This window comes from Dreissena polymorpha, chromosome 1 (genome assembly GCF_020536995.1).
Source record: "Dreissena polymorpha isolate Duluth1 chromosome 1, UMN_Dpol_1.0, whole genome shotgun sequence".
Lineage (NCBI taxonomy): Eukaryota > Metazoa > Mollusca > Bivalvia > Myida > Dreissenidae > Dreissena > Dreissena polymorpha.
The window spans coordinates 70,448,619-70,475,446 of record NC_068355.1 but is presented as its reverse complement, the minus strand read 5'-3'; the positions used below and the strand labels follow the sequence as shown (position 1 = coordinate 70,475,446).

The 26,828-nt window shown below is 36.1% G+C and overlaps 3 protein-coding genes across 4 annotated transcripts in view; 2 read left to right on the top strand and 1 right to left on the bottom strand.

Moving 5' to 3' along the window:
• Positions 1–26,828, bottom strand: part of LOC127834214 (cytospin-A-like) — a 217,276-nt gene that overhangs the window by 10,534 nt on the left and 179,914 nt on the right.
• Positions 1–26,828, top strand: part of LOC127834288 (uncharacterized) — a 184,311-nt gene that overhangs the window by 32,460 nt on the left and 125,023 nt on the right. The gene's annotated exons all lie outside the window — the stretch shown is intronic.
• Positions 1–26,828, top strand: part of LOC127834310 (ATP-dependent RNA helicase DDX55-like) — a 174,128-nt gene that overhangs the window by 124,552 nt on the left and 22,748 nt on the right. Inside the window, exon 1 of one of the 2 annotated variants that reach the window (XM_052360053.1) lies at positions 13,644–14,054. The exons of the other annotated variant lie outside the window; for it this stretch is intronic. Coding sequence (XP_052216013.1) covers positions 13,652–14,054 — 403 coding nt within the window. The 5' untranslated portion in view covers positions 13,644–13,651. Of the gene's footprint in view, positions 1–13,643; positions 14,055–26,828 lie in introns of those variants that run through there. 2 annotated transcript variants of the gene reach the window in all.

The window sequence follows — 26,828 nt, the reverse complement described above, 5'->3', positions numbered from 1 at the left end:
GGTGAAGAAGTTTATCGAAGGATCCAGAAACGTGTCAGACTGACAGACACAGAGCGCAAAACCGTAAGTCCCCTCCCTTTTTCAAGGTAGGAAACTAACAAGTTTGATAATAATGTAAAAATAATGGTCAAAACAGAAAACTGATTGAAATACAAAGTTAGGGTCGACCAAAGGGTGTTCTCATTATGTTATATGCACCAACAGGGATTTCAGATATTAAAGGGATCAGGACCATGGATAATTAATAAACCCTCATGTCAATTTCATGTATTGCCAGCATTTATTCTTACGTTCACCTACCATTACTAACATCAAGAGTGTCTTGTTTGGGTCAAGCTTTTCGTATATTGTTTGGAGCATAGTGTAATAGCTGTGATATTTTAGGAATAAATGAACCTAAACACAAAACTGAAGCAATCTGCACCTTTCTAGGTATATTTTGACCTTTGACCTTGAAGGATGACCTTGACCTTTCACCACTCAAAATGTGCAGCTCCATGAGATACACCATGCATGCCAAATATGAAGTTGCTTTCTTCAATATTGCAAAAAGTTATGGCAAAATATTAAAGTTGGAGCAACAAACCAACAGACAGACCAAACAGACAGGGCGAAAACAATATGTCCCCCACTATAGTTCATTCCAACGCTCACGGACACTGGAACCCCGGGGAGAGTAGGAAAGCTCCACTATATATATTTCATATATAATAGTCGAGCTAAAAAACCTTTTTACTATGATTCAAGGGCCATAACTCAGGGTGTCTGGTCTATTTGGCCCATTATCTAACTTGACCTAGATGTTTTGCCTTACACATTTTCATGAAGTTTGGTGAAGATCTGATGACAATTGCTAGACTATTGAACGGAAAATAATCCGGACGGACTGACAGACGGACTTACTAACTTCAGACGGACGGATGGACTAACAAACTAAAGGACGGAGCGATTTTAATATGCCCTCAAATCGCTGGTTCGGGGGCATAAAAACGACATTGTATAAAATGTATTGTATTTCTTAAACTGTATGAACTGTTATATCATACATGCCATACGTCCCGGATTTTCCGGGACAGTACCGGAAATAAGAACTTGTCCCGCTGTCCCGGAAATCTGTCAAATGTCCCTGAATTTACAAAACCATATATACATGTACCTTATCTTAGGCTTAACTGCACCTCGAATCTGTGTATATATGCAGCGTCTCCATGACAATGCCTACCCGAATAGGCAGACTACGCTACGTGTCAAAATCGATCAATTAACAGGGGTCCTGTTATCATATTGATTGTCTCACGTTCGCTGTCAAACCGAAAAGGCGGCATTGTTTTGGTTGTTAATTGACTTATATCTACATCGAAACAAGAGTGTAACTAATGTGTGACTGTACGGATTTTAAGTTGACGACTACCGGTACTGTTTGTTGTATTTGTTTTATGTGATTGGTTGTATGTATTGTGAATGATTTGAGTTGACAATCTAACGGTACTGTATTGTTGTATTTTTTATTATATAAATGTTATAAATGAATAAAGGCGTATCAACAACTACGCGTTACAACACCGGTCTTAATAACAATAACGCAGTGACGTCACATCTATGTTTAGAACGCTTACACTGAAAACACATGGCCTGTATCTAGTAAAGGAACTAGTAATGTTTAATTTGACGTAATAGATCAAGTATATTTCGGATAGGCTTTCGAACTTTTGCAATTAACGATGCAAAACAAAACAAAACGTACCAAAAATGCATATGTCTATAAATATCGCTACATTTTATACATGTCCCGGAAAATCGGCAAAAGTCCCGGACAATTTAACACAATGTCCCGGAATTGGTCTGAAAAATATGGCATGTATGGTTATATTAATTTCCATTTTACATTATCATTACATCTTCTCTACGCTAGATTGGAAGTCTCTGAACTGTTATATACAGACAGATCAATCCCTAGTTTATCTTCCAGGGATCAGAAGATGTCTTGAAATCATTATGAACTGTTCCATCATTTAAAATACTGTATGAAATAAATGACAAAGTTATGGCCCAGACAAACTTCAGGTTTAAAACACAATAAGTGACCCCATGACCTAGTTTCTGACCGGGCATGATCCATATTCAAACTTGACCTATACATCATCTAGATACAATTTGTGACCAAGTTTGGGTGAAGATCTGATGAAATTTCGGGACAGACTGACGGACCGACAAAGTGGTTCCTATATAGCCCCCATTACCAAAAAGATAGTATTACCAGCAGTTGGTTTCAATGGAAATTTCTTACCAGACAAGAGGTTTGATGCAAATTGTTGTGAGGGGAAACTGGAAATATCTGAAACAAAAATAAAGTCTTATATAATTTGAAGCGCTATATTGTTAAGTCAAATTTTAATATTTGATAATCATAATACTGCTAGCTGTCTGATTACAGAGGAGTCTTCACAACATAATGCGTTAACAGTTTCCTGCAATAAGCAAACAGGACAAAATCAACAACACGAGTATTTATAATATATTCAGAGACAAAGATGATCCATCCATGTCTTTGGAAATAAACAAGGGCATTTTATTTTGGCCTCATTTTAGCCATGTTGATAAATATAATGGGTCATACTGCTTGGTGTGTTACAAGTGAAACACCATCAAAACCAGTGCTCCAGCTTGGCATGAATGGAAGGGCGCAGCACCCTGCCATTCAAAGATTCCAACCTGTCAACCTTGGACACCCTTCATGCCCTTTGATGAAAATGCCGAGTTGGGAATAGGGAGTTACAGTTGTAAGATCGTACGCGAATATCATTTGCCATTTAAAAGGAATCATGATGTTCAAACTTAAACCTTTGACCTAGAAGTTGGCAAAGGGTTTGTTTTAGTTGGTCGCATTTTAGAATTTACAGAGCATATTTTGCAAATCAGTGTGTGCTTAGAAGCCTTAGCTACGGAAAGAACCGCAACTCAATTTGCTAAGACGATCACCACTGCCTGTCTGCAACAGATGACAAATGATTCTGCTCTAGCAGTGAGTGTATATACCAGCTTGTAAGACGACATTGGCCAGACTAGTGTTTATCATTAAAGTCTGTACGTATTTGTACCATTTTGACCTCATCCAAGATATCATTGGGACAAATCTTCGGACAAAGTTTCATGATGATCAGACAATAAATGTGGCCTCTAGAGTGTTAACAAGTTTTTACTATAGCCATAAAAGAACAATGCAGAGCCCACTGGCAGCCATGTTTTTCAACCAATCAGCATCATGTTTGAACTCGTCCAAGATATTATTGGGATGAATCTTCTGACCATTTTTCATGAACATCGGAAATAAAAGTGGCCTCTAAAGTGTTAACAAGACTTTACTATAGCCATATAATGAAAAAAATGCCCCGCCCCCTGGAAGTCGTGTTTTCCAAGCAAATGTACCATTTTCAAACTCTTTCAAGATATCATTGAGACCAATCTTCTAACCAAATTTCATGAAGCTTGACAATAAATGTGGCCTCTAAAGTGTTAACAAGGTTTTACTAAAGCCCTATAAGGAAAATGCCCCGCCCCCTGGTGGCCATGTTTTTTATGCAACCATACCCATTTTCGAACTCATTCAAGACATCATTGGGACAAATCTTCTGACCAAGTTTCATAAAGATCAGACAATAAATGTGGCCTCTAGAATGTTAACAAGGTTTTACTATAGCCATAGAAGGAAAAATGCTCTGCCCCCTGGCAGCCATGTTTTTCAACCAATCAGCATCATTTTAAACTTGTCCAAGATATTATTGGGATGAATCTTCTGCACCATGTTCATGAAGATCCGACAATATAATGTGGCCTCTAGGGTGTTAACAAGATTTTACTATAGCCATTTATAGCCATATTAGGAAAAATGCCCCGCCCTTGGCAGCCATGTTTTTCAAGCAAACATAACCATTTTCAAACTCATCCAAGATATCATTGAGACCAATCTTCTGACCAAATTTCACGAAGATTGGACAATGCGGCCTCTAGAGTGTTCACACGGTTTTACTAAAGCCATATATAACCATATATGGACCATATATAAATAACCATAAAGGAAAATGCCCCGCCCCCTGGTGGCCATGTTTTTTAAGCACCAAAACCATTTTCAAACTCATCCAAGATATCATTGGAAAAATGTTCTGACCAAGTTTCATGAAAATCTGACAATAAATGTGCCTCTAGAGTGATAACAAGGTTTACTATAGCCATATAAGGAAAATGCCCCACCTCATAAATGCCATGTTTTTCAACCAACCGGCGTCATTTTAAAACTTGTCAAAGATATTATTGGGTTGAATCTTAAGTAATATGCATATAATAATGGAAAAAGGGCCATTATTCTTACAAAATGCTTGATACAGTTGTCTGCTCTTCTTTATAGATTGGGGTCATGTTGTAAATAAGTTTGCAAAATATGAAAGCAATATGTCAAGGGACGTTGAAAATATTTTAGGTGGTACGCCAACTTTAACATAGATTTATCAATAATATGAATATTCAAAATGGTAAAGGGCCATAATTATTACAAAATGCTTGATAGAGTTGTCTGCTCTTGTTTATAGGTTGGGGTCATGTTGGTAAAGAAAAATGCAAAATATGAAAGCAATATGTCAAGGGACATTGAAAATATTTGGGGTAGTAAACAAACTTAAACATTTGCTGCATTTTCTAAGTGGAAAAGGGGCCATAATTATTACAAAATGCTTGATAGAGTTGTCTGCTCTTGTTTATAGGTTGGGGTCATGTTTGTTAAGAAGTATGCAAAATATGAAAGAAATATGCCAAGGGACATTGAAAATATTTGGGGTAGTACGCAAACTTTTAACATTTGCATGCTCACACTAACGCCAATGCTAAGGCTAACGCAAACGCCGGGTGAGTAGAATTGCTCCACTATATAGATTTCATATATAATAGTCGAGCTAAAAGGGTCTTTCTGTAAATCTTTAAGAGAAACAAATTAAAAACTCAACAGGCCTTTTTATTATTAAATATGCTTGTTTCCATATATAATTTAAGGCCCTAAAATCATTCAGGATATAACTTTGAACATGTTTTACAGAAATAAAATGATCTTAAAGTTCTCTGCAATGCAAAGTAATTTTACACACTAGATATTTAAAAAAAAAAATTGTTAACTTGTCCATGCTATTCGGGGCCCAGCTGTGCTCTAACTGCCTATGGAAAATCTTGATTATATATATATTATATATATATACCTGTTGTGACCCTTGAGATCCTTATGAAATGTTCATAATTCACTAATAACTGTATGTAAAAAAAATAGTATTACCAGATAATCGGGTTCAGAAAGTAAATTCTTCAAGACAGGATGGTTGGTGGAAATGGTCTTCCGACGAAACTGAAAAACATCTAAAACAAAAAGAAAGTGACTTCTTGTATAATTTGAAGCACTATTCATTTAATACAATTGTGTTTTGACAGCCATAGTTCTGCTGAGCCTAAAAATTAAAAGTAGGTCAACAAAACACAAAATGAAATCCAATGCACCACCAAATCTTCAACTATCCAATTAATAAAATTAATTTTTATATATAGAACGGTTTTGATACATGGCACAACATCAGGGGGGTCAAATGTCCCAAATTTGAAATCCTTATGATAAAGTCTGGAGTCTGAGGCTGTAGGTCCCTTACAGGTAGAGCCCCCCAAAGCCATAGTTCATTGTTCTTTTATAACTATAGTCTTAGTTGCTATTTCTGGTGAGTAAATGCAAAATATTATAAGCCAGACCACCAGTAAACACTCGATGTGTAATTGTCATTTTATATAAATGTTATGAAGAACATAAATAACAAGGGCTGTTTTGTAAAACATGCATGCCCCCCATATGGGCTGTCCGTTGTAGTGGCAGCCATTATGTGAATACGTTTTTTGTCACTGTGACCTTGACCTTTGACCTAGTGACCTGAAAATCAATAGGGGTCATCTGCGAGTCATGATCAATGTACCATATGAAGTGTCATGATCCTAGGCAAAAGCATTCTTGAGTTATCATCCAGATTTTTTTTTACTGTTTCGGGTCACCGTGACCTTGACCTTTGACCTAGTGACCTGAAAATCAATATGGGTCATCTGCATGTCATGATAAATGTACCCATGAAGTTTCATGATCCTAGGCGTAAGCGTTCTTGAGTTATCATTGGAAACCATTTAACTATTTCGGGTCACCGTGGCATTTGGCTTTGACATAGTTACCCTCAAAATTAATACGGGTCATCTGCGAGTCATGATCAATCTACCCATAAAGTTTCATGATCCTAGGCATATGTGTTCTTGAGTTATCATCCGGAAACCATTTTACTATTTCGGGTCACCGTGACCTTAACATTTGACCTACTGACCGTCAAAATCAATAGGGGGTCATCTGCGAGTCATGATCTATCTACCTATGAAGTTTCATGATCCTAGGCGTATGCGTTTTTGAGTTATCAACCGGAACCATTTACTATTTCGGGTCACCGTGACCTTGACCTAGTGACCTCAAAATCAATAGGGGTCATCTGCGAGTCATGATCAATCTACCTATTGAAGTTCATGATCCTTGGCATATGCGTTCTTGAGTTATCATCCAGAAACCATTTTACTATTTCGGGTCACCATGACCTAGAGCTTTGACCTAGTGACCCTCCTAAATGAATATGGATCATCTGCGAGTCATGATCTATCTTCCTATGAAGTTTCCATGATCCCTAGGCCTAAGCGTTCTTGAGTTATCATCCGGAAACCACCTGGTTGGACGGACCGACAGACCGACCAACCGACATGTGCAAAGCAATATACCCCCTCTTTCTTCGAAGGGGGGCATAATAAATGTTAATCCACTAACCATACAGTAAAACAACTGTCCAAAAATATATCCAGATATGTCTTTTGCAAATGAAATAATATATGCAACTTAGTTTGACAGCAGAAAATGGAAATTTAATGATGGGGACATATGCTACATTTTGTAGTATGTAAGATTTCTGGAAAGTAGCCAAGAGGTTAGCTCAGTTACCTTTTATGTCCGTGTCAGCGGATAACCAATCAGACAATAGAAAAACAAGGGACAAAATTGTCACAAAACCAGGTTTTCAATGTAGAAAAAAGTCTGATAGAGGAGACAACTCAAACTGAAACTGATTGTTTATAATTAACCCCCTTTGTTTCAAAATTATATATTTTTAGTTGTGGCGACCTTGACCTTGGAGATATTGACGTAATTCTAAAGTGCGATACAAACGTCCCACGATGGTGAAACAAATATGCCAAATCATTTTTAAGTCTCACAATGAAATGACATAGTTTGGCCCGGACAAGCTCTTTATGGCCTATTGTTGACCTTTGAACTCAAAGTATGACCTTGACTTGGATATATTGACGGTATTCCTTTGAGCGACCTAACCGTCTAATGATGGTGAACAAATGTGCCAAATGATTTTAAATTCTCACAAGAACCACAACGTTATGGCCCGACAAGCTTGTTCCGTCCGCCCCGCCAGCCGGCATTTGCCCAATCTAATAACCCGTTTTTTTCTTTGGAAAACCGTGTAAAAAGACCAGGAAAAATCCATACTAAGCACACATGCCCGGGCATGCCAATGAAGCAATTACAATTTGTTCACACCCCTATTAAAACAAATCATTCGGATTTACACTGATCTAAAATTCAATCCTGAATGGCTCAAATCGGGATTTCCAAATAATCCGGACAATTAAACACCCTTGCAACTGCATGGGTTGCTAAGTTACTAAATGTCCTACATATAACAAATTCGGAATTTGTGTACCATCCCACTCACATAAATAGCAATTGCAAGATGATGTCCATTACAAACCTGTTTGTTATCATTCTGACCTTTGTGTACTTCTATAGTTTTTTCAAATTTTAATGTGATTAAAGTGCAAACACCTGATTATAGAAGGTATACCTAAGATCATATTGCTTGCCATGAGTAATAATCCAACAGATTGGCTTTGTTTGTATGCCAATAGATAGAGCTTGCACATTCTTTTTCAATATGTGGTTATGGACAACTGTAAACATTACTTCATGTATTTTAAGGGCCTTTGCATTTTTTGGTAAATTGACAAAATAAAACAAGAGCTGTCACCATAGGATGACTTATGCCCCCTATAAATGCTTGATAGAAGTTATGAGCTTTTCCGAAACCTAAACACAGATTTCGAAACCTAAACGCGGGACCCTAAGTTCAAGGTCACAGGGGTCAAAATTTGTGTGCGTATGGAAAGGCCTTGTCCATATACACATGCATACCAAATATGAATGTTATATCTCAAGGGACATAGAAGTTATGAGCATTTTTCAATATCTTAACGCAGATTTCGAAACCTAAACGCGGACCCTAACTTCAAGGTCAGACCGCAGGGCTTTTTTTTCCTTCTTTGCGAGTGGCCCTGGAAGGACATTTCACAATTTTGATAGGGACAATTAACAAACCTAATAGGGCCATGAATTTTTACAAATTGGCCGTTTTTTCACAATTTCAACAATTTCACGGCTCGGTTTTTCACAATTTTAAGAAGTTCGCGACTCAATTTTTCAACAATTTTGAATAGTTCGCGACTCAATTTTTCACAATTTTGAAAAGTTCACGACTCATTTTTTCACAATTTTGAAAAGTTCACGACTCATTTTTTCACAAAGTGAGGGTGCCAGGGCCGCTTCACAAAGTCAGAAAAAAAGCTCTGAGGTCACAGGGGTAAATTTTTTTGTGCGTATGGAAAGGCCTTGTTCATATACACATGCTACCAAATATGAAGGTTATATTCTCAAGGACATAGAAGTATGAGCATTTTTCAAACCTAAACGCAGATTTGGAAACCTAAAACGCGGACCCTAAGTTCAAGGTCACAGGGGTAACAATTTTGTGCGTATGGAAAGGCCTTGTCCCATATACACATGCATACCAAATATGAAGGTTATATCTCAGGACATAGAAGTTATGAGCATTTTTCAAACCTAAACGCAGATATTGAAACCTAAACAGCGACCTTAAGTTCAAGGTCAAGGTCACAGGGGTAAAAATTGTGTTCGTATGAAACGGCTTTGTCCATATGCACATGCATACCACATATGAAGGTTTATATCTCAAGGAAATAGAAGTTATGAGCATTTTTCGAAACCTAAACGCAAAGTGTGACAGAAATACGGACCGACAGACGGACAGTCTGATAACTATATGCCCCGTTTTCTTTGAAAGGGGGCATAAAAAATTGTTTCAGACTTGCACATTTTGTTGCAGTTATGATATTTGTGAGAAAACAGTTATACTTAACATTAACAACCTGAAAAATGATAAATCGTTGCAAAGCAAACAATTGAATAATTTGGAGTTCTGTTGTCGTTTTTTGTGGACACTACGAGCTTTGCTTAAGAAACTAAAAGTATAAAATATTGTATGAGCATGGATGGCCGTCTTAGCGTTAGACTTTTACTCCAGAGGTCAGTGGTTCGAGCCCAGATGAGGATTACTTTTTCTTTAATTTGTTCTTGTTTTTTAATTGAGCTTTTAGATTTAATGTTACATTTATAAATATAACGCATTTAATGACAAACTTCAATACATGCCATAATCTGTTATAAGGTCCCTTAAATACCAAGATGAGTATCAAGGAACCTGAGTGAAAACATTTTATTTTATTTCGGATATATACAGGACTGCTTATTGGAAACAAAAAGTTTGCTCGATTCTTGAATGACTTACAAAAATGTTTATCAAATCAAGTAGGTTCGTTTATTCTTCGTCTGTTGTCCCATCTCGCCAACAGTCAACCAGCTTCCTCCAGGCTTGTCAGTTCCAGGCGAGTCTCTCTAGCTGCCCCCATTTTGGCCCATCTGCTTAGAATCTGCATCCAGGTCACGGCGCCAGGTGTTACTGTATTTGAAATAAGGTAGGTTGGATGCCATTAAATGTGACTTTAAACACCATAATGACAGACAAAATAACAGGTTTATTTCCCTTCAATTAATAACAAGCAAATTCATTGAATTGATATCCCCCGCTAATTAGCTTCTGGACACAAAAGTGTTATATTTGACACTCAGGTAAAAAAGCATTTTTTAGGTTCGAAGGGCCATAACTCCGTTATTAACAGATAGTGTACAATGCCATTTGGCATGCATCATCCTCTTATCTATACATATACTCATACCAAGTTTCAATGAAATCCACCAAAGCACTTCCAAGTATGGCTCCCAACACAAAAGTGCCGGATGGACGGAAAGGACTGGCGGACAAGGCCAAAACAATATCCCTCCGCCTATTGCAGGGTGATAATAACATGAATGTAAATTAAAGAGCCAGCACATATATGAATTAACTGCCTAGATGGGTTGTATTAAATATAATTTAGGGCTGTACAATACTTACTGATATGTGAGCATATATTTACTTTTAGTAAATATAAATAAATGTAACAGTAATACTTACACACTTGTGACTGTGAGTTTATACATGTAACTAAACTTCCTTATAATTTTATAACAGTTTTTTTATTCCTGCCATAGTATAGGGAAGTCACTTGCTCAATAACACATTTAAGCATGAGCTGTTTTTTTTAATCTGCATACATAAACATCGAAAAAAAACACAAGAGGAGCATGTATCCGAAGTAAATTACGTCCGAAATCAGGCAAGTTAAGCATGCGCGAAATTCACCAAAACATCGATTAAATATGGTTAAAACAGAATCATATGTAAAACGTGAATGAGAAATTAAACATTATCCAACAAAAGCATGCAGCTTTAACCAAAAAACAACAGCAAAAATCAGCAATATAGCGATGTTGTTGAATAACTCGGCGAAGGCTAGCAAGAAGAGAATTTTCCAGGGGAAAACAACTAAAAAGTAATGCAAACGGATTTAAATGGCTCATGCACTGAAAGTTTATAATATAGCAACAACACATGATTTAGCTATGGAATTAGAATGCGAAAGATTTTTTTAACTATTACTCGAAGATTCCTTAACCTAAATAAAATATCAATAAAAGTTAAAACTTTGAGTTGACCTACTTAGCAATCAATGGTCAAAACAACCTCGAAATAGCTTTTTTCTTCATGTCAACAATACAATTGTTGAGTTAATGTTGACGTAATACTAATAATGATAATACTATCCATATGCTCTACCTAGAATATTCATCATATTAAAATATCCAATAAATGTAAGTATATTTCTTTTCACGCTAACAATTCAAGATGGCTTACAATCGGTTTTGCTTGGGCATGCGCATTGCAAGCCTAATTGGTTTGGTCCCGCCTTTTTCTCCATATATGGTCATTTGAGCTTGTAGACGGCCGTGGACCATCCACCTACAGGTTGTCAAAATACGATCATGATGTTTATGACAATGATCATGTATGTGTAAGTGTACCTGGTGTACGGTAATTTACATCGTATCGTACTATTGGGTATTGATTATCGACAAGGAACGCCTGTTGTAGGTAGGATTACAATAATTCCGATTCCTGTATGGTCCCATTTTAAAACTGCCAACTTTCAAAGCGTTTTATTAAGATAAGATTTATTTTTGAGTCGGCAAGACATATACAGACAACATAAGCCATTTAAGCGTTTGAACCGACTATATAAACAAGTGTATTAATGTTACAAATATAAAACACGCAAAATATGGAATAAAATATAGCAATATTAATTTAAGTTAATAGATATGTTACTAGCATGCTGAAAATATTTTTAACAAGCATAGTGTTATATTCACATATCATATAAAATGTTTTGCAGGAAACCGCTGATATGGATCTTTGCGTAGATCTAAAACTGAGTGAGAAGAATAGAAACACAAAATGTGTGACCGCTAACAAAATATGTAAAAGCGCATAAGTCCTATTAATCAACTTATGCTAGCCTGATGCAGATGGACCAGTCCTCTTCCAGTGATTGCGATCAAAAAAGATACCTTTTTGCAACTTCTAAGAAATTAAAATTCGCAAAATCGCAAGCACGATAGGGTAATATAGTTTTTCAAGTGCGATTTTTATTATAAAGCACTGTATGTGTAATTCCAAAAACGCATCGCATATGTTTAACGTTCAACTTTATCATATTTCGGCGATTTAGTAGTGAACACCTATTCATGCCCTGCAGGCCCCGTACCCAGGTCATGGGCCCAGGGGCCCGGGGCCCCCCAGCTGGCTGTCGAACTATGATTTTTTTAAATAATCGGCCCACTGCAATTTTTTCTCTCGTGCAAGGGCCCACAGTATACTTTCCCTCAAAATAAAAGAGCAGCTATGTTTTATTGTCCCTGATAAACAAGGGGATTAACGCTCGCCAAGCGAGATAAGCCTCTAGGCAATGTTTTCTTATATCGCCTTGTACACACATCCCCGATCAGTCCCCCATTGGGATCATGAATGCTTCATCTATCGATGGTTGATGTAACATGTATTTTGATACGTGCAGCGAATGGAAGCAACTGCTACAGGAGTTCGTAGACTATGGTCTGATAATTGCCGTCGCAAGTTTTTGTTCTTCTTTCAGAAGGGCCCTAGATGTATTTTTCCCTTCTAAAAGTTTTTTTTAACCTTTTATTGGGAATTTTTAGGTCCCAATATATACTTTTTGCATTGAGAATAGGGCCCTGAATTTGAACCGGAACAAAAACACTGACAAAGGTATTACAACTGAGTATTTATAATTTTTGAAAGGAAATCACTGAAAAAAACTACGATGAGATAGTTAACATGTTTGTTTAAAAGAAAAACAGATTCATAAATTTGCCGAGCAACAGATAAGAATTTGGGCAGAATTCAGTATTTAAAATAATTGAGTACCGAGAATTGAGTAATATCAACCTATTAATGGCTCATTGGCAAAAAAATGAAAATTGAAACAACAAATCGATCTCATTATAAAAGTTAACCTGATCCAGTGTAGAAAAATATTGTATTATTAAATTATCTCTTTCCCTGAATTTGTTTGAAAACAGTAAAATATGTTAAATTGATTATTGTAGACTTTCATTATTTCCCCCAAAAATAAGGCGTTTCGCGCATTTTTTTCCTCAAAAATGACAAGGTCTTTCCCAAAAAATCAGATAAAAAAAACCTGTGACGTTATTGATTTGTGAAAAAAATGGTGGAAGCAATACGAGAGTTGATGTGGATAATTGTCAGTTTAAACCTGTAAGTTTCGGAAATCTAAAGCTTTTAATATTGTTGTGAATTCACACCAATGTTTTAAGTTTAAGACTTCCAAAATGTGCTGATTCACTTGTTATATTCCATTAATTCATATCACAAAATACGTTTTTATAAGCATTAAAATTTACCTTGCAAAGTGCCAAATTAAAAAAAGTATATATATAGGGAGGGGGGGACACCTCCCAAACCCTCCCCGGTTTGGCCCCCCTCCCCCAGTAAAAAAATCCTGGGTACGGCCCTGGCCCTACCACTATCTCCAATGATAAAACCAGAACAATAGTTTAAAGTGTTTAACATGCCATCGAGTAAACAATGATATATTTTTTTAGAGAGTACAGCCTACATTACTCGATTATTTAGTAGGCTGTAACCTATAACGCACGAAGACGCTTATATCACTTTCCCAAGCGTCTTTGTGATGTAAAGTAAACAACATGGATGGAAGGACGAAGAACATGAATGACTGGAAAGAAATAGCACATGTCATCACGGAACCTTCCGAAAACGTATTAGAAGAGCTCAAATTTATCAAACCCACACCAGTTCAAGCAGCATGTATTCCGCTTCTCTTGAATTACAAAGATGTCGCAGCAGAGGCTGTAACGGGAAGTGGAAAAACTATCGCGTTTCTAATCCCAGTTTTTGAGCTTCTCATTAAACGCGAGTCACCATGGAAAACGAACGAAATCGGAGCAGTCATCGTGAGTCCGACAAGAGAGCTTGCACAGCAGATATTCGCTGTAACTCAAGTGTTTCTTAAGCATTTTTCTACATTGACAGCATCTCTTTATATTGGTGGAAAATTATCAAAAAAGGATTGTCATGATTTAGGATTTGGTAAGCTTTTTTAACCTTTAGTAACATAATGATAAGGTCACTTCTAACAGCCTTGCTTTAGGGATAGCCCTTTAGCAACTTGGTTGTGGTAACCACTGTAATTGGTAGTCCATATTAATGTACTCCCAGAGCCTTTGTCAAATTGAAAATATTTTGCTCTGGCGGCTCTGGAAGGAATTAGGGATGATACAGACGGGTGCTGGACGTTTCGTGCCACTACCAGTTCGTGCAACTGATATTTGTGTAGGAGGGCATTGGACATTTCGTCCCACTGATAATATATAGGCGGCTAGGTGTGAATAATACCGTATAGAAGGTGTGAATCATAACAGGAAACTTTCGCACCTTTGATTGTTTCATCTGTTCAATGGTAAAACAAGATTGTTTTACTTCATGATTGTTTAAGAGTCAATTCACATGCTTAATATAATACATTAACAAAAATTACACAAAACATTTTCAATACATTGACATTAACCATATCAGAACAGGGGTTTTTTTTACTAAGAAAGTGACGCCGATATTCGGCGTCTTCCCCTACCAGAATTTTTCCCCTCAAAATACAATTTCCCCACCAAAAAATATCATTTTTCACCGAAATATAATATTTTCTCTCAAAGAAATGTTTATTTTTCATTTGAGCATTTGACAATTATCCAATTTGCACCATGTACAACGATCTTTCTCTCTCTCCAGACAAACACAAAAAATCTGGGAATCCCAGTTATTCTAAATATAGCTCTTAAATTATGTCATGTAAACTGGGAAACTAATCGTAATAATCATGTGACTATTTTACTGGATACCGGTCTTGCGCGAGAAGGGTGTTTCATCAATGAATTACCGGAAACCAGTCGAATTTTCATCCGGGCTATGTGCAAGCCAAGATATAAACGTGAAAACAGAAAAAAATGTCTCACAATTGGCGTTCTTACACAGATAAAATAAAACATTCGGACTCGGAAGATACTGAACGCATCGAGGCATTTTTTCAGTAAAGAATCATCGAAAACCGTTATAACCCAGCAGGATTCTGAGGTAATCAACATCGAACATTGTGAAAGTGAAAGTAGACAATCGGCAGCTGCCGCTCCTTTCCCTTCTAATACGGTAGCAGATCAAGATCGTCAACCCATTCATCATGAAATTGAAATCACAAAATTGACATCGTCCCCCGGCCCCAGTACAGAAATATAGTTGAAAACATTTCCCATAATTAGATCTACACCTGCAACTTAATTAAGGACTTTGACTTAAATACGTGTTAAATGTGTTTAAGAACAAAAAGGACAGAGACAAGCCTCTTTTGATGAGTGATAGACATTGAAATGAACAGTTTTTATTTTTTCCCTTAAATGTCTCTTTCGCACTCTTTTTTCCCCTTTCACCCAGCGTCCAGCGTCTTCCCCTTTCTCTAAAAAAACCCCCTGCAGAAATTAATGCATACATACATTTTACCAATATCTAGATTATTACATAAATATATTGAAACATTTGCAATAATTGACATTAAAGGGGGCCTTTTTCACAGATTTTGGCATGTTTAAAAGTTTGTCATTAAATGCTTTATATTGATAAATTTAAACATTGGATATAAAAAGCTTCAGTAAAAAATCAAGAATAAAATGAAAAATATAAAAAAGGTAACCCTCAGCAGGGCTCGAACCACCGACCCCTGGATTCCTGGAGTAAAAAGTCTGCCACTTAAACCACTCGGCCATCCTTCCGGATACAATGCCAGATGTATTTTATACTTTATATAAGCAATCATCGTAGATTCACAAAATATAACGTCAACAACAGAACTCTCCAAATTATTAATTCGTTTCGCGTTGCAATGCTTTGTTATTTTCGGGTTATTAAATCGTCAAAAGATGCATATAATAGTATTACTGTTTCCTAACAAATAGCATAACTAAAACGAAAATTAGCGAATCTGAAACAACTTTTTTCAATTTTGTCAATTTACCCAAACGTGAAAAGGCCCCTTTAACAATATCAGAAGTGAATGTATACATACATTTAAAATGTTTTAATACACATTTACAAAAGTACACAAATATATAAACAAAAATACAACAGCATACTATCCTATCCTATACATACACAAATCAGATATACAATGGCGCAACAGAAGAACGAGCACGTAAAACCCTAGGTCGGGACGCCCTGCTCGACCGTTGATTCTGCGATGCCACCCTGGAAAAAAGAAATATGTTGTGAACTATGATATATATTAGATTTTATATAATAATATTTAAATTATAACTATCAATTAAAAATATGATATATTAGTTTTTATATGATAATATTTAAATAACTATCAATTGAAAATAATATATTGCTTAATTATGCTATATATGCAAAAAATACCTTCAACGTCGTTGTTCGTTCGAACCGTCTGGCGATATACGCTCCAATTGTCTGGTGTCCACATCGAACCTCGGATCCACGTCCGTTGCATGTACATCACCACATTCAGTATCGGACCTCCGACCTCTTCAGCCTGCAGCTTCAGCTGTTCGAAGGCGGGAACGATGTGCTCGCACGGCAAATACGGTAAGGACATCAGTTTCCTCAAGAAGAGGAACTTGTCGCCCTTTGCCGAATATGCCGTGGCAAGGCCCTCGTTCACCAATTTTCGGTACACGCGCTGATTTCAATGAAAGACACATCCTCATGTTCATGTTATTTTATTATTTATGTATATAGTTCATACAAATGAAGCAAAAAAAAATAAAAGCTCTTCACGTTTTAAATTTATTAAAAATAATGAACATAACGAACTATGCACAAATGTTTTTATACTAACAATAAATCATTTTATTTTTACAAACACATACACATAATGCATAAAAAAATAACAACATTTTATGCTTTATATTTATTAAACATAATGAATAAATCATTTTATTTTTTGTTATTTACTAATTATAATTGTCAACATTGTTGTAATTTTCAAAGTTAATATACACCCCAATATCATTCACACCTATACGGCATTATTCACACCTATCCGCCAATATATTATCAGTGGGACGAAACGTCTACCTCTTTTCAACACAAATATCAGTGGCACGAACTGGTAGTGGCACGAAACGTCCATAAACCATACAGACCAGATAAGCAGACTATACGGCCCAGATACTTGGACTATACCGTCCAGATACAGGGACTATACCGTCCAGATACAGGGACTATACTTCCCAGATTAGCGGACTATACAGCCCAGATTTGCAGACTATACGGCCCTAGTTGCAATAATTCAACTCTCAGCTTTATAACCCAATGGGTTGCTGAGAGTTGCAATTCGCTCTCTCTTGTCCATGGGTGCAAAAGGTTATCAACAATGCAAGGGTTAAGGAACACTGAAACTGCAAGAACTTATTAAAGTTAACCTGTCTAAACCACAAGCTCATCCGAATGGTACCATAAAAGCAAGAAACAATTGCTTTTTATTGACTTAGTTTTTCTTTCGTATGCTGTATCGCCATATTGGAAAATTGACCCAATATTGGTTAGGGTCGCAGTACACCAATATTTTTCATGTCGGGTTATGTGATGGAGCCTATTAAAGTCGATAACTATGTGGTATTCGATACAGAATACACTGTTTCAAATTTAAACATAAAAATGTCAGCGAGAAAAGTGTGTTGAAACATTGTCGTGTTTTTATAGGGTGCATGCAAAGGATAACATCCTAAGGTTGCCATTCAGGTACATTTAACATGTTTATGAAGTTAATTCATTATCAGGGGTGGAAGAATCCACTCGACCGCTCGCATATGCGAGTGCAAATGACGGTCGGGCGAGTAGAGTTTGTTTAACACTCGACCGACCGGGCGAATGCTGTTTTTCAAGTTGATAAATATAAATTCAGTTCCAGAAATCCTGCCACATCGATACAAATTGCGAACAATTGTTCGAACGAACAAAAAATAGGTTTAGTACAAAAAGAAATTTCGTTTTGACAATGACAAATGACGTCACTGGCACAGTAAAAATAATTCTCGGAATCGGCTGCGCTCTTTTCGTAGATGTCAGTGCTCTAAGCTAATCGATTAAAAGTGAAAAAAAAACAGTTAAGTATATAGATTGATCATTCCGTGAAGAATAAAATAAAACCTACCTGGTTAATCATAATACTACTTATAATTAATTAAAAAATAAACAGAAAAAAATAACTATTTACAATAGAATAATTCGTGATCAGAAGCATTAGCCAAAATTTACCGTAGTGTAACCATGTGTAAATCAAGCGTGTCTTTCAAAAGTTCGTCTGTAATGTTAAAATGGAAAAGGGTTCCATATTAAAGTATTTGCAAGGTGGTGGAGATCGGGAAAAGAATGAAAGTTCGTCACAAAGAGAAGCGGAACGAATTGAGAAGAGGAAAGAGGTGCAGAAAAACGTAAGGAAAGCAAATATAACCCTCGGATAATGTAGTTAATTTGTTTGCAGTTTTGTGTCACGAGTAGTAGTATGTTACGTAGGTTAAGTAACACTAACAGAAAGAGGTTTAGTTGTGCATTGTGTTGCTAATAAACAATGCACATTACCCAACCCTCTTTCTCTTCTGTCTTCATCCACATCTTTCAAATGGTTTGGGAAAGGGATTAGGGATACTAAATGGACAAAATCAGGGGAACCTATGCCCAATTTTTTTTTGTAAAAAGTTACCAAGATTGTGTATCGTTGAGTGACCCGAATCGACGCTGCCCTAATTCGACGCATTTTTTGTTTTGCCTCTGTTTGATACATAAGCGACATCCGTTGACGTCATACAATAGCACATGGTAATCTACGCACAATTTACTATAATTATTGTTTATTATGTGGAAAATAGCGGGTTAAAAGGTTAGATATGGTTGATCGGTTTGCAATTGATGGATTTTTATGTATTTTACTTAATGCAAAACTTTTGAACACTTTACACCCAATTGTCTTTGTTAATAAGACCGTGGAATAATGCATCGGTTTCGTCTGCAAAAGTTCACTATTTCATTCATAAGTCACGTGACTGCCATTTGACAAAACATCGTATAAATAGATTTATTTTCACTATGAAAAAGGTGTACGCGTAAACTTTGATTTGAAGTCCGGATATGTTTTTGGTTATGCTGTAATGCAATTTTAACTATATGTAGCAAGTGTTTATGTTGGTAATTGCATATTATGTTTGTTACTTACTTTCATTTAATTAATTATATGTGCAGGTTCCACAAAAGAAGTACAGGTTATATTCACATATTTTCCATGAACACAGCTTATGACAGGGTTGCTGACACAGACCCCTACTAAAATCACTGCCAGACAGTATGACATAACACAATTAAAAATCTTAATTGATTTAATTAATTTCAGTTTCATATTACTTTTACAGCAATTACAAATTTAAGTACAACAACCATGAGTTAATATTTTATGCATTCAGTCTCCACAGGAGTGATTTTTACATTGAAATCATGTAACCAATCAGATGCGTCGTTTTAGGGCACTCTCAACAGATATGGCCGCCGTTACATAGACTTGGATCATTTCGTTTTTCAACGAATTTTTGTTCATAACACAATCAATTGAATTTAAAATGTGTAAATAAAAGGTACATGTGTAATGAAATAACAAAAATTATTACATAAATCCCTATATTGAGCAACAAAACTTCAACAAACTGCTTGTATGCGTCGAAATTGGGCACTCGAGGATATTAGTATGTCATGTTTCATTTTAACTGTTAAATTCATCAAATCTGCTTGAATGTCAAACAAAGTTATTTTTATGTGTGACCGTTGTTACGTTGCCAGCGAGGTCTATGAAATGTTCTGTATTTTAAATCCATTTCAGTTATGACAAGACGAAACGGAAGAGAAGTGTCCATGATGATTGGAGAGATGAATATGAATGGGTCGATTTAGCCGAGGATGGGAGTGCCATGTTTTGTAAAGTGTGTAGACAATTTCCGGAACATTCTGACAAAGAGTCGTCACTGGTGAAAGGTGTCACCAAGAATTTTAAAAAAGAAGCATTGAAGTTCCATGCCAAAATTGTGAAACATATGCTTTGTGTGGACAGAAAGAAAGCATTAGATATGGCAGACCAGACACCCCTCTCAAAAAGTTTCAAAAAAGCTGAGGAGTTGAATTTTCCAATGTATGAAGCGCTGTTTAACACAGCCTACTACATAGCAAAAGAAAACGAATCGTTTTTGAAATACCCAGAGTTACTGAATCTGCTAGAAAAAAACTATGTATCAGTGAGTGAGAACTACAGAAATGACAAAGCTTATAAAGAATTTGTGTTTGTTGTGCTGAAGTTTTGAAAGATGAAGTTGCAAATGATTTGAAATCCACAAGATATGTCAGTGTTCTTTCAGATGGGTCAACAGATAAGGGTCTCATTGAACAAGAACTTGTATATGTCAGAAACGTTGACTCAAATGGCAAACTTCAAACTAAATTGGCAGATATTGTACAGCTTAAGCATGGGCATGCTGAAGGGGTGAAAGATGGGATTCTACAGGGGCTCGAAACAGTAGGAGTGAATGCAGATGTGTTAGCTAACAAACTTGTTGGTATAAACACGGACGGTGCTGCAGTGAATCTAGGACATAAAGGTGGGGCAGTGAAGCTACTGATTGACACTTTGAATAAACAGAAAAATGGTGAAGATTGTAGTACATACATGACTGTTGTGCACTGTGTAGCCCACAATCTTGAACTTGCTGTGTGTGATGCAATGAAAGGCTGTCGCTATCTTGACGATTTTGAAATGGTTTTGAAAGGCATTTTCAAGTTATATTATTATTCACCTAAGCGCAGACGTGAGTTGTACGACATTGCAATAAACCTAGATATAGAACTGAAGCATTATGGTGGATTGAAGCAAGTAAGATGGCTAGCAAGTCAAAATAGAGCACTCAAGGCACTCCTCGACAACTATGAAGTGACATTTATTCATCTCCAGGAAATTGCCTCTGGATCAGACGAAAATGCTGAAAAGGCCAAAAACTACCTGAAACATCTGACAACAGAAAGATACCTGACATTCCTCCACTTTATGCTAGACTGGACTGAAATACTAAGTGATATCTCCAAGGTTTTCCAAGAGAAACATTGTCTCATTTCTCAAATTTCTTCAAGAGTAAATGAACTAAAACAAAAACTAAACAAAATGAAATCCAAACGAGGAAAAAAGCTGAGACAATTTCTGCAAGAAAAAGAGAGTGGCCAGTTCAGAGGTGTTGAAATTACTTAGCCACAGAAAAGGGGGAAGCAACAGGACACAGAAGATATACTCAGTGAAGAACTTAAAGGGATCTTTTCATGCTTTGGTAAATTGACAAAATTGAAAAAAGTTGTTTCAGATTCGCAAATTTTCGTTTTAGTTATGATATTTGTGAGGAAACAGTAATACTGAACATTTACCATGGTCTAATATAGCCATTATATGCATCTTTTGACGATTTTAAAACCTAAAAATTATAAAGCGTTGCAACGCGAAACGATTGAATAATTTGGAGAGTTCTGTTTTTGTCGTTAAATTTTGTGAAACTACGAAGATTGCTTATATTAGGTATAAAATATATTAAGTATGTGTAATCGGCGGAATAGCTCAGTAGGCTAAAGCGTTTTTACTTCAGGACTCTGGCAGGACTCCAGGGGTCACTGGTTCGAAACCTGGTCCGGGCAATGTTCTTTTCCTTTTTTCAATTTTATTCTTGATTTTTTACTGGAGCTTTTACGATCCAATGTTTACATTTATCGATATAAAGCATTTAATGAATAAGTTAAAAAATGCCAAAATCTGTGAAAAGGCCCCTTTAACAGCCTCTTGACATCCACCGAAGACTTCATCGAAGAAAGATTCATCAAGCACATCGCTAAGGAACCACATTCCTTGTTCAGTGTTTTTAACTTCAGAGAGGAGTTCCAAAATTATGGTGATGATAAAATCGACAAACTTCTTCAGTTTTTTCTACCAGCGCTGCTGTCTGATGAAGAAAAAGAAAACGCCAGTGATGAATGGCTAGATCTGAAATTGTACATGAAAAGAAAAAACTTTGAATCAGTTAAAGAAGGGTATGAAAAGATGTTAAAAAGTAAAGACACCACACACATAAAGAACATTTCTGCCCTTGTTAAAATAATGCTAACCATATCACCAAGTACAGCAGAGTGTGAACGTGGTTTTAGTCGAATGAACTTAATAAAGACTGATAAAAGAACTAATCTCCATTATGATTCCTTGGCATCATTGGTCAGAATCAGCTGTGATGGCCCAAAACTGAAAGACTTTAATCCAGGAAATGCGATTCGCAAGTGGTTCGATTCTGCGAAAGGAACAAGACACACGTCAGGCCACAAGTTTACAGGGCCAAGACCTAAGAAGCTAGCTGCCATGGAGATTTCTGACACTGGCTAATTGATTAATTGTTGTTGGTTTTTGCAAAATAAATACAACTTTAGACTTAGATGTTTGGTTATTACAATGAGACAAAGTCACATGATAGTTAAAGCTTAAAAAATGTTCTGGTTGATCATTACTATTAATATAGATAAGATATGATCTTTTTATGCAGGGCGAGTAGATTTAGTGAAGGGCGAGTGGATTGTCAGACCTACTCGCCCTGCAGGGCGAGTGGCTCTGGAACAATTCTTCGACCCCTGATTATTATATTCCTCAATTTGTCTTGAACAACGTCTGTTTAGTGAAGCGCACGGATTCCGTGCGCTGAACTGCACCCATGTTTATGAAGGGGTGCATATGAAGGGGTTTTTCAGCACTATCTGCGCCTCCGGAAAACGGTGGCATTCCCAAAGCAAACAGACCTGATCCCAAACCGAAATTCTAAAAAAAAATTCCCAATTCTAAGAATTTTTTTTTTTTTTTAGAAAGAAGTGTCTTATGACTTATGATTATTAGATTATTAATGTTCCAACTCGTCCAGCTGATGTGTATTATACCAACAAGCACTGCTGTGGTTGAGCGAGGATTCAGCACTATGCACCTGCTGTGCTCCCCATTACGCAGCACATTATTCACACAAACCAAACTTACCCATCTGATGCTTACCTGCATTGACATAACATTAGAGGAGCTGTGTGAGGCTTTCAAAAACAGAAAGCAATTATGCTCTAATTTGTGTGACTAACCAGTGTTTGTTTTGGTAAAAAATATCTGCTAGTTTTTGACTGTACAGTTCTTATTTCAGAGTGTAACTGTAATTGAAAAAAAATTGCAGTACTTGAATAACCGTTGAACGTGCCCAATATTGCATGTGTTTATATAAAAAAGACAAAATAACACATAAAAACCAATCTATTTGTTAAACCACTGACTTATTTAAGCATGATAAATCTACAATGTTTTCCCAAAATGAGCCGTTTCATAGAAGCAAAAATTCCCAAAATGGACAATTTTGTCGATAAAAAATTCCCATTTTGGTCAGACTCTTTTTCCCAAAATAGGCAGAAAAAACCCTGATATGGACTCTCAGAGCCGCCATAGCAAAAATTATCAATGGCTCTGGGAGTCCGTTTATATGGACTAATACGGCCCAGATTTGTGGACAATACAGGACATGTCTGAATTAATATTCATTTCGTGTTCACCTATTTTAAATATTGTATCAATTCAATAAATTTATTAAAATATTAAAGTGGCTCCGGCTGTAATGTAATAACAACATACTTCTTTACATTTAAAGTGGCTGTAATAACATTAATGTCTACATACTTGTTTAAATTTGAACATTTGCGGACCATACAGATTATATCTTTGTCAATAAGTAATTTATGTTCATTCAGGATTGTGAGAAAATATTAAATATAAAAATGACATGGTAAAAACGGCAATTGTTTTATTATTTCATAGTTTAATGACACATCAATTTATCAATAAGTGTAATTGTAAACATCAAACAATATGTGTCATAAATTGAGCGTACATGTACTTGAGATGCAAACATAAGCTGATGTTGTCTACAATAATAACGATTTTCGCACTTTGCCTTAAATTGGTAATTACAGATGTGTTAATCAATTGTGGTATATTCTCAACTACTGTAATACCGTATATAACATAAGTCAGTATTGAGTAAGTGTCATAAATAGGACGTATTCCAGATGCAACTATACAAGTCACGAATGGGAGTGTTATACCCATAGTGACATTTAAAAATATATGTTTAACTGCGAAATTTTAATAACGTGTATTAAATAGGTGTAAAAATGTGTTTTATAAAGATACATGGATAAAACATGTGTTGTTTGCATTTATTTTTAGCTTATCTATTTTGTTTAAAAAAAAAGCTATTGTTATCACCTTGGTGTAGGCGTCCAGTTATGTTTTGCGTTTAGATACTTTTTTGTCATAAAGTATCAATGCTATTGCATTTAAACTTGGTACATTTACTTACTCTCATGAGGGGACTGGGCAGGCAAAGTTATGTAACTCTGACTGGCATTTTTGACAGAATTATGTGCCCTTTTTATACTTAGAAAATTGAAAATTTGGTTAAGTTTTGTGTTGAGGTTCACTTTTTTCCTATAGTATCAAAGCTATCGCTTTCATACTTGAAACACTTACTAACTATCGTAAGGGTACTGTGCAAGCAAAGTTATGTAACTCTGACTGGCATTTTGTCGGAATTATGGGCCCTTTATACTTGAAAAGTTGGTTAAGTTTTGTGTTTTGGTCCACTTTACCCCTAAAGTATCATAGATATTGCTTTCATACTTGGAACACTCGCAAACTATCAAAAGGCGACAGCAAAGGACAAGTTGCATAACTCTGATTGTCATTTTTACGGAATTATGGCCCTTTTTTGAATTAGTAACTTTGAATACCACCCTGGTAGGGTGGCATATAGCAGTTGAACTGTCCGTCAGTATATCAGTCAGTCTGTCTGTCCGTCCGAAAAAAACTTTAACATTGGCCATAACTTTTTCACTTTTTAAGATAGCAACTTGATATTTGGCATGCATGTGTATCTCATAGAGCTGCACATTTTGAGTGGTGAAAGGTCCAGGTTATCCTTCAAGGTCAAATGTCAAATTAATGGTGTCTGTCCGTCCGAAAACTTTAACATTGGCCATAACTTTTTCAATATTGAAGATAGCAACTTGATATTTGGCATGTATGTGTATCTCATGGAGCTGAACAATTTGAGTGGTGAAAGGTGAAGGTGAAGGTCATCCTTCAAGGTCAAATGTCAAATATATGGCGTCTGTCCGTCCGAACACTTAAACATTGGCCATAACTTTTTAAAATTGAAGATTTTTTTTTCTTTAAATTCAATGTGGCGTTCTCATGAAGCTGCACATTTTGAGTAGTGGAAGTTAAAGGTCATCCTTCAAGGTAAAGGTCATCCTTCAAGGTCAAAGGTAAAAAAACAATAAAAAATTTAAAAGCGGCATGATCATGAAGCTGCACATTTTGAGTGGTGGAAGTTCAAGGTCAAGGTCATTCTTCAAGGTCAAGGTTATCTTTCAAGGTCCAAAGTAAAAAAAAAAATCAAAGCGGCGTTATCATGAAGCTGCACATTTTGAGTGGTGTAGGTTCAAGATCAAGGTCATCCTTCAAGGTCAAGGTCATCCTTCAAGGTCAAAGGTCAAACAAAACAAAAAAATCAAAGCGGTGTTATCATGAAGCTGCACATTTTGAGTGGTGGAAGTTCAAGGTCAAGGTCATCCTTCAAGGAGCACGGCAGTGGTGAAATATCTATCCTGTCGTGGAACGTTAACGGACTTACGGATGTAAAGAAGTCATCTCACAATTTTGTAAATATTTTAAGTTCTCATGATATATGTTTTTTGTATGAATCTTGGGCTAATAGTTCCAGTGATGTCAATTTAAATGGATATGTGTCTTTTAACTTCTTCAGAAAATTTCAACACAAAAAAGCGCGTAGAAATAGTGGTGGTATTGTTATATATATTAAAGAAGAATTAGCCGATGGTATTAAAATTGTAAAAAATCATTTCAATACAATAATCTGGTTGAAACTTGACCACTTATTTTTTAATATATCAGAAGATTTTTATATATGCGCAACATATGTATGGGGGCATGAGTCTCCAGTTTATAACACTTTTAATGTAGATTTGTTTGAAATTTTAGAAAACGATTTAACTTATTTTTCTGAATTCGGTAAAATCTTTGTTGTTGGTGATCTCAATAGTAGAGTTGGCAATAAATTCGATTACATTGTACACGATATAATTAATACTGTTAATGATGACGCTGATTACTGTCCAGATAACACCTCTGTGAGGGCCTCAGTTGATAGCTCGATAAATAGTCACGGAGTAAAATTACTGGATTTATGTAAATCTACTTGTTTACGAATTGCTAATGGTAGAGTTGGCAATAGCTGTAAGCAAACTTTTTATTCCAATAACGGTACGTCTGTAATTGATTATTTGTTGGCAACCGAATACAGCTTTTCTAGTATATCTGATTTTACCTTGCATGATTTTAACGAATTTAGCGATCACGCCCCGTTACATTTTTCATTATTATGTAATAATGTCCCGTCCGATTACCAGTCATTCACTGATGTCAAGTTTAAATGGGACGATGCATTACGTGGGCAATTTCGCTCACAAATTATTTCGTTGTTACCTGTTTTTAATACCATTGTACAAAATGTAGATTATTCATGTAGAACGTCAATTAATAACGTGCTGAATAGGTTTACTGAAACTATTCGCAGTATTGCTGATTCGTTATTTTCCAAAACATGTGTTTATAAAACAAACCCTAGTTTCAATGTA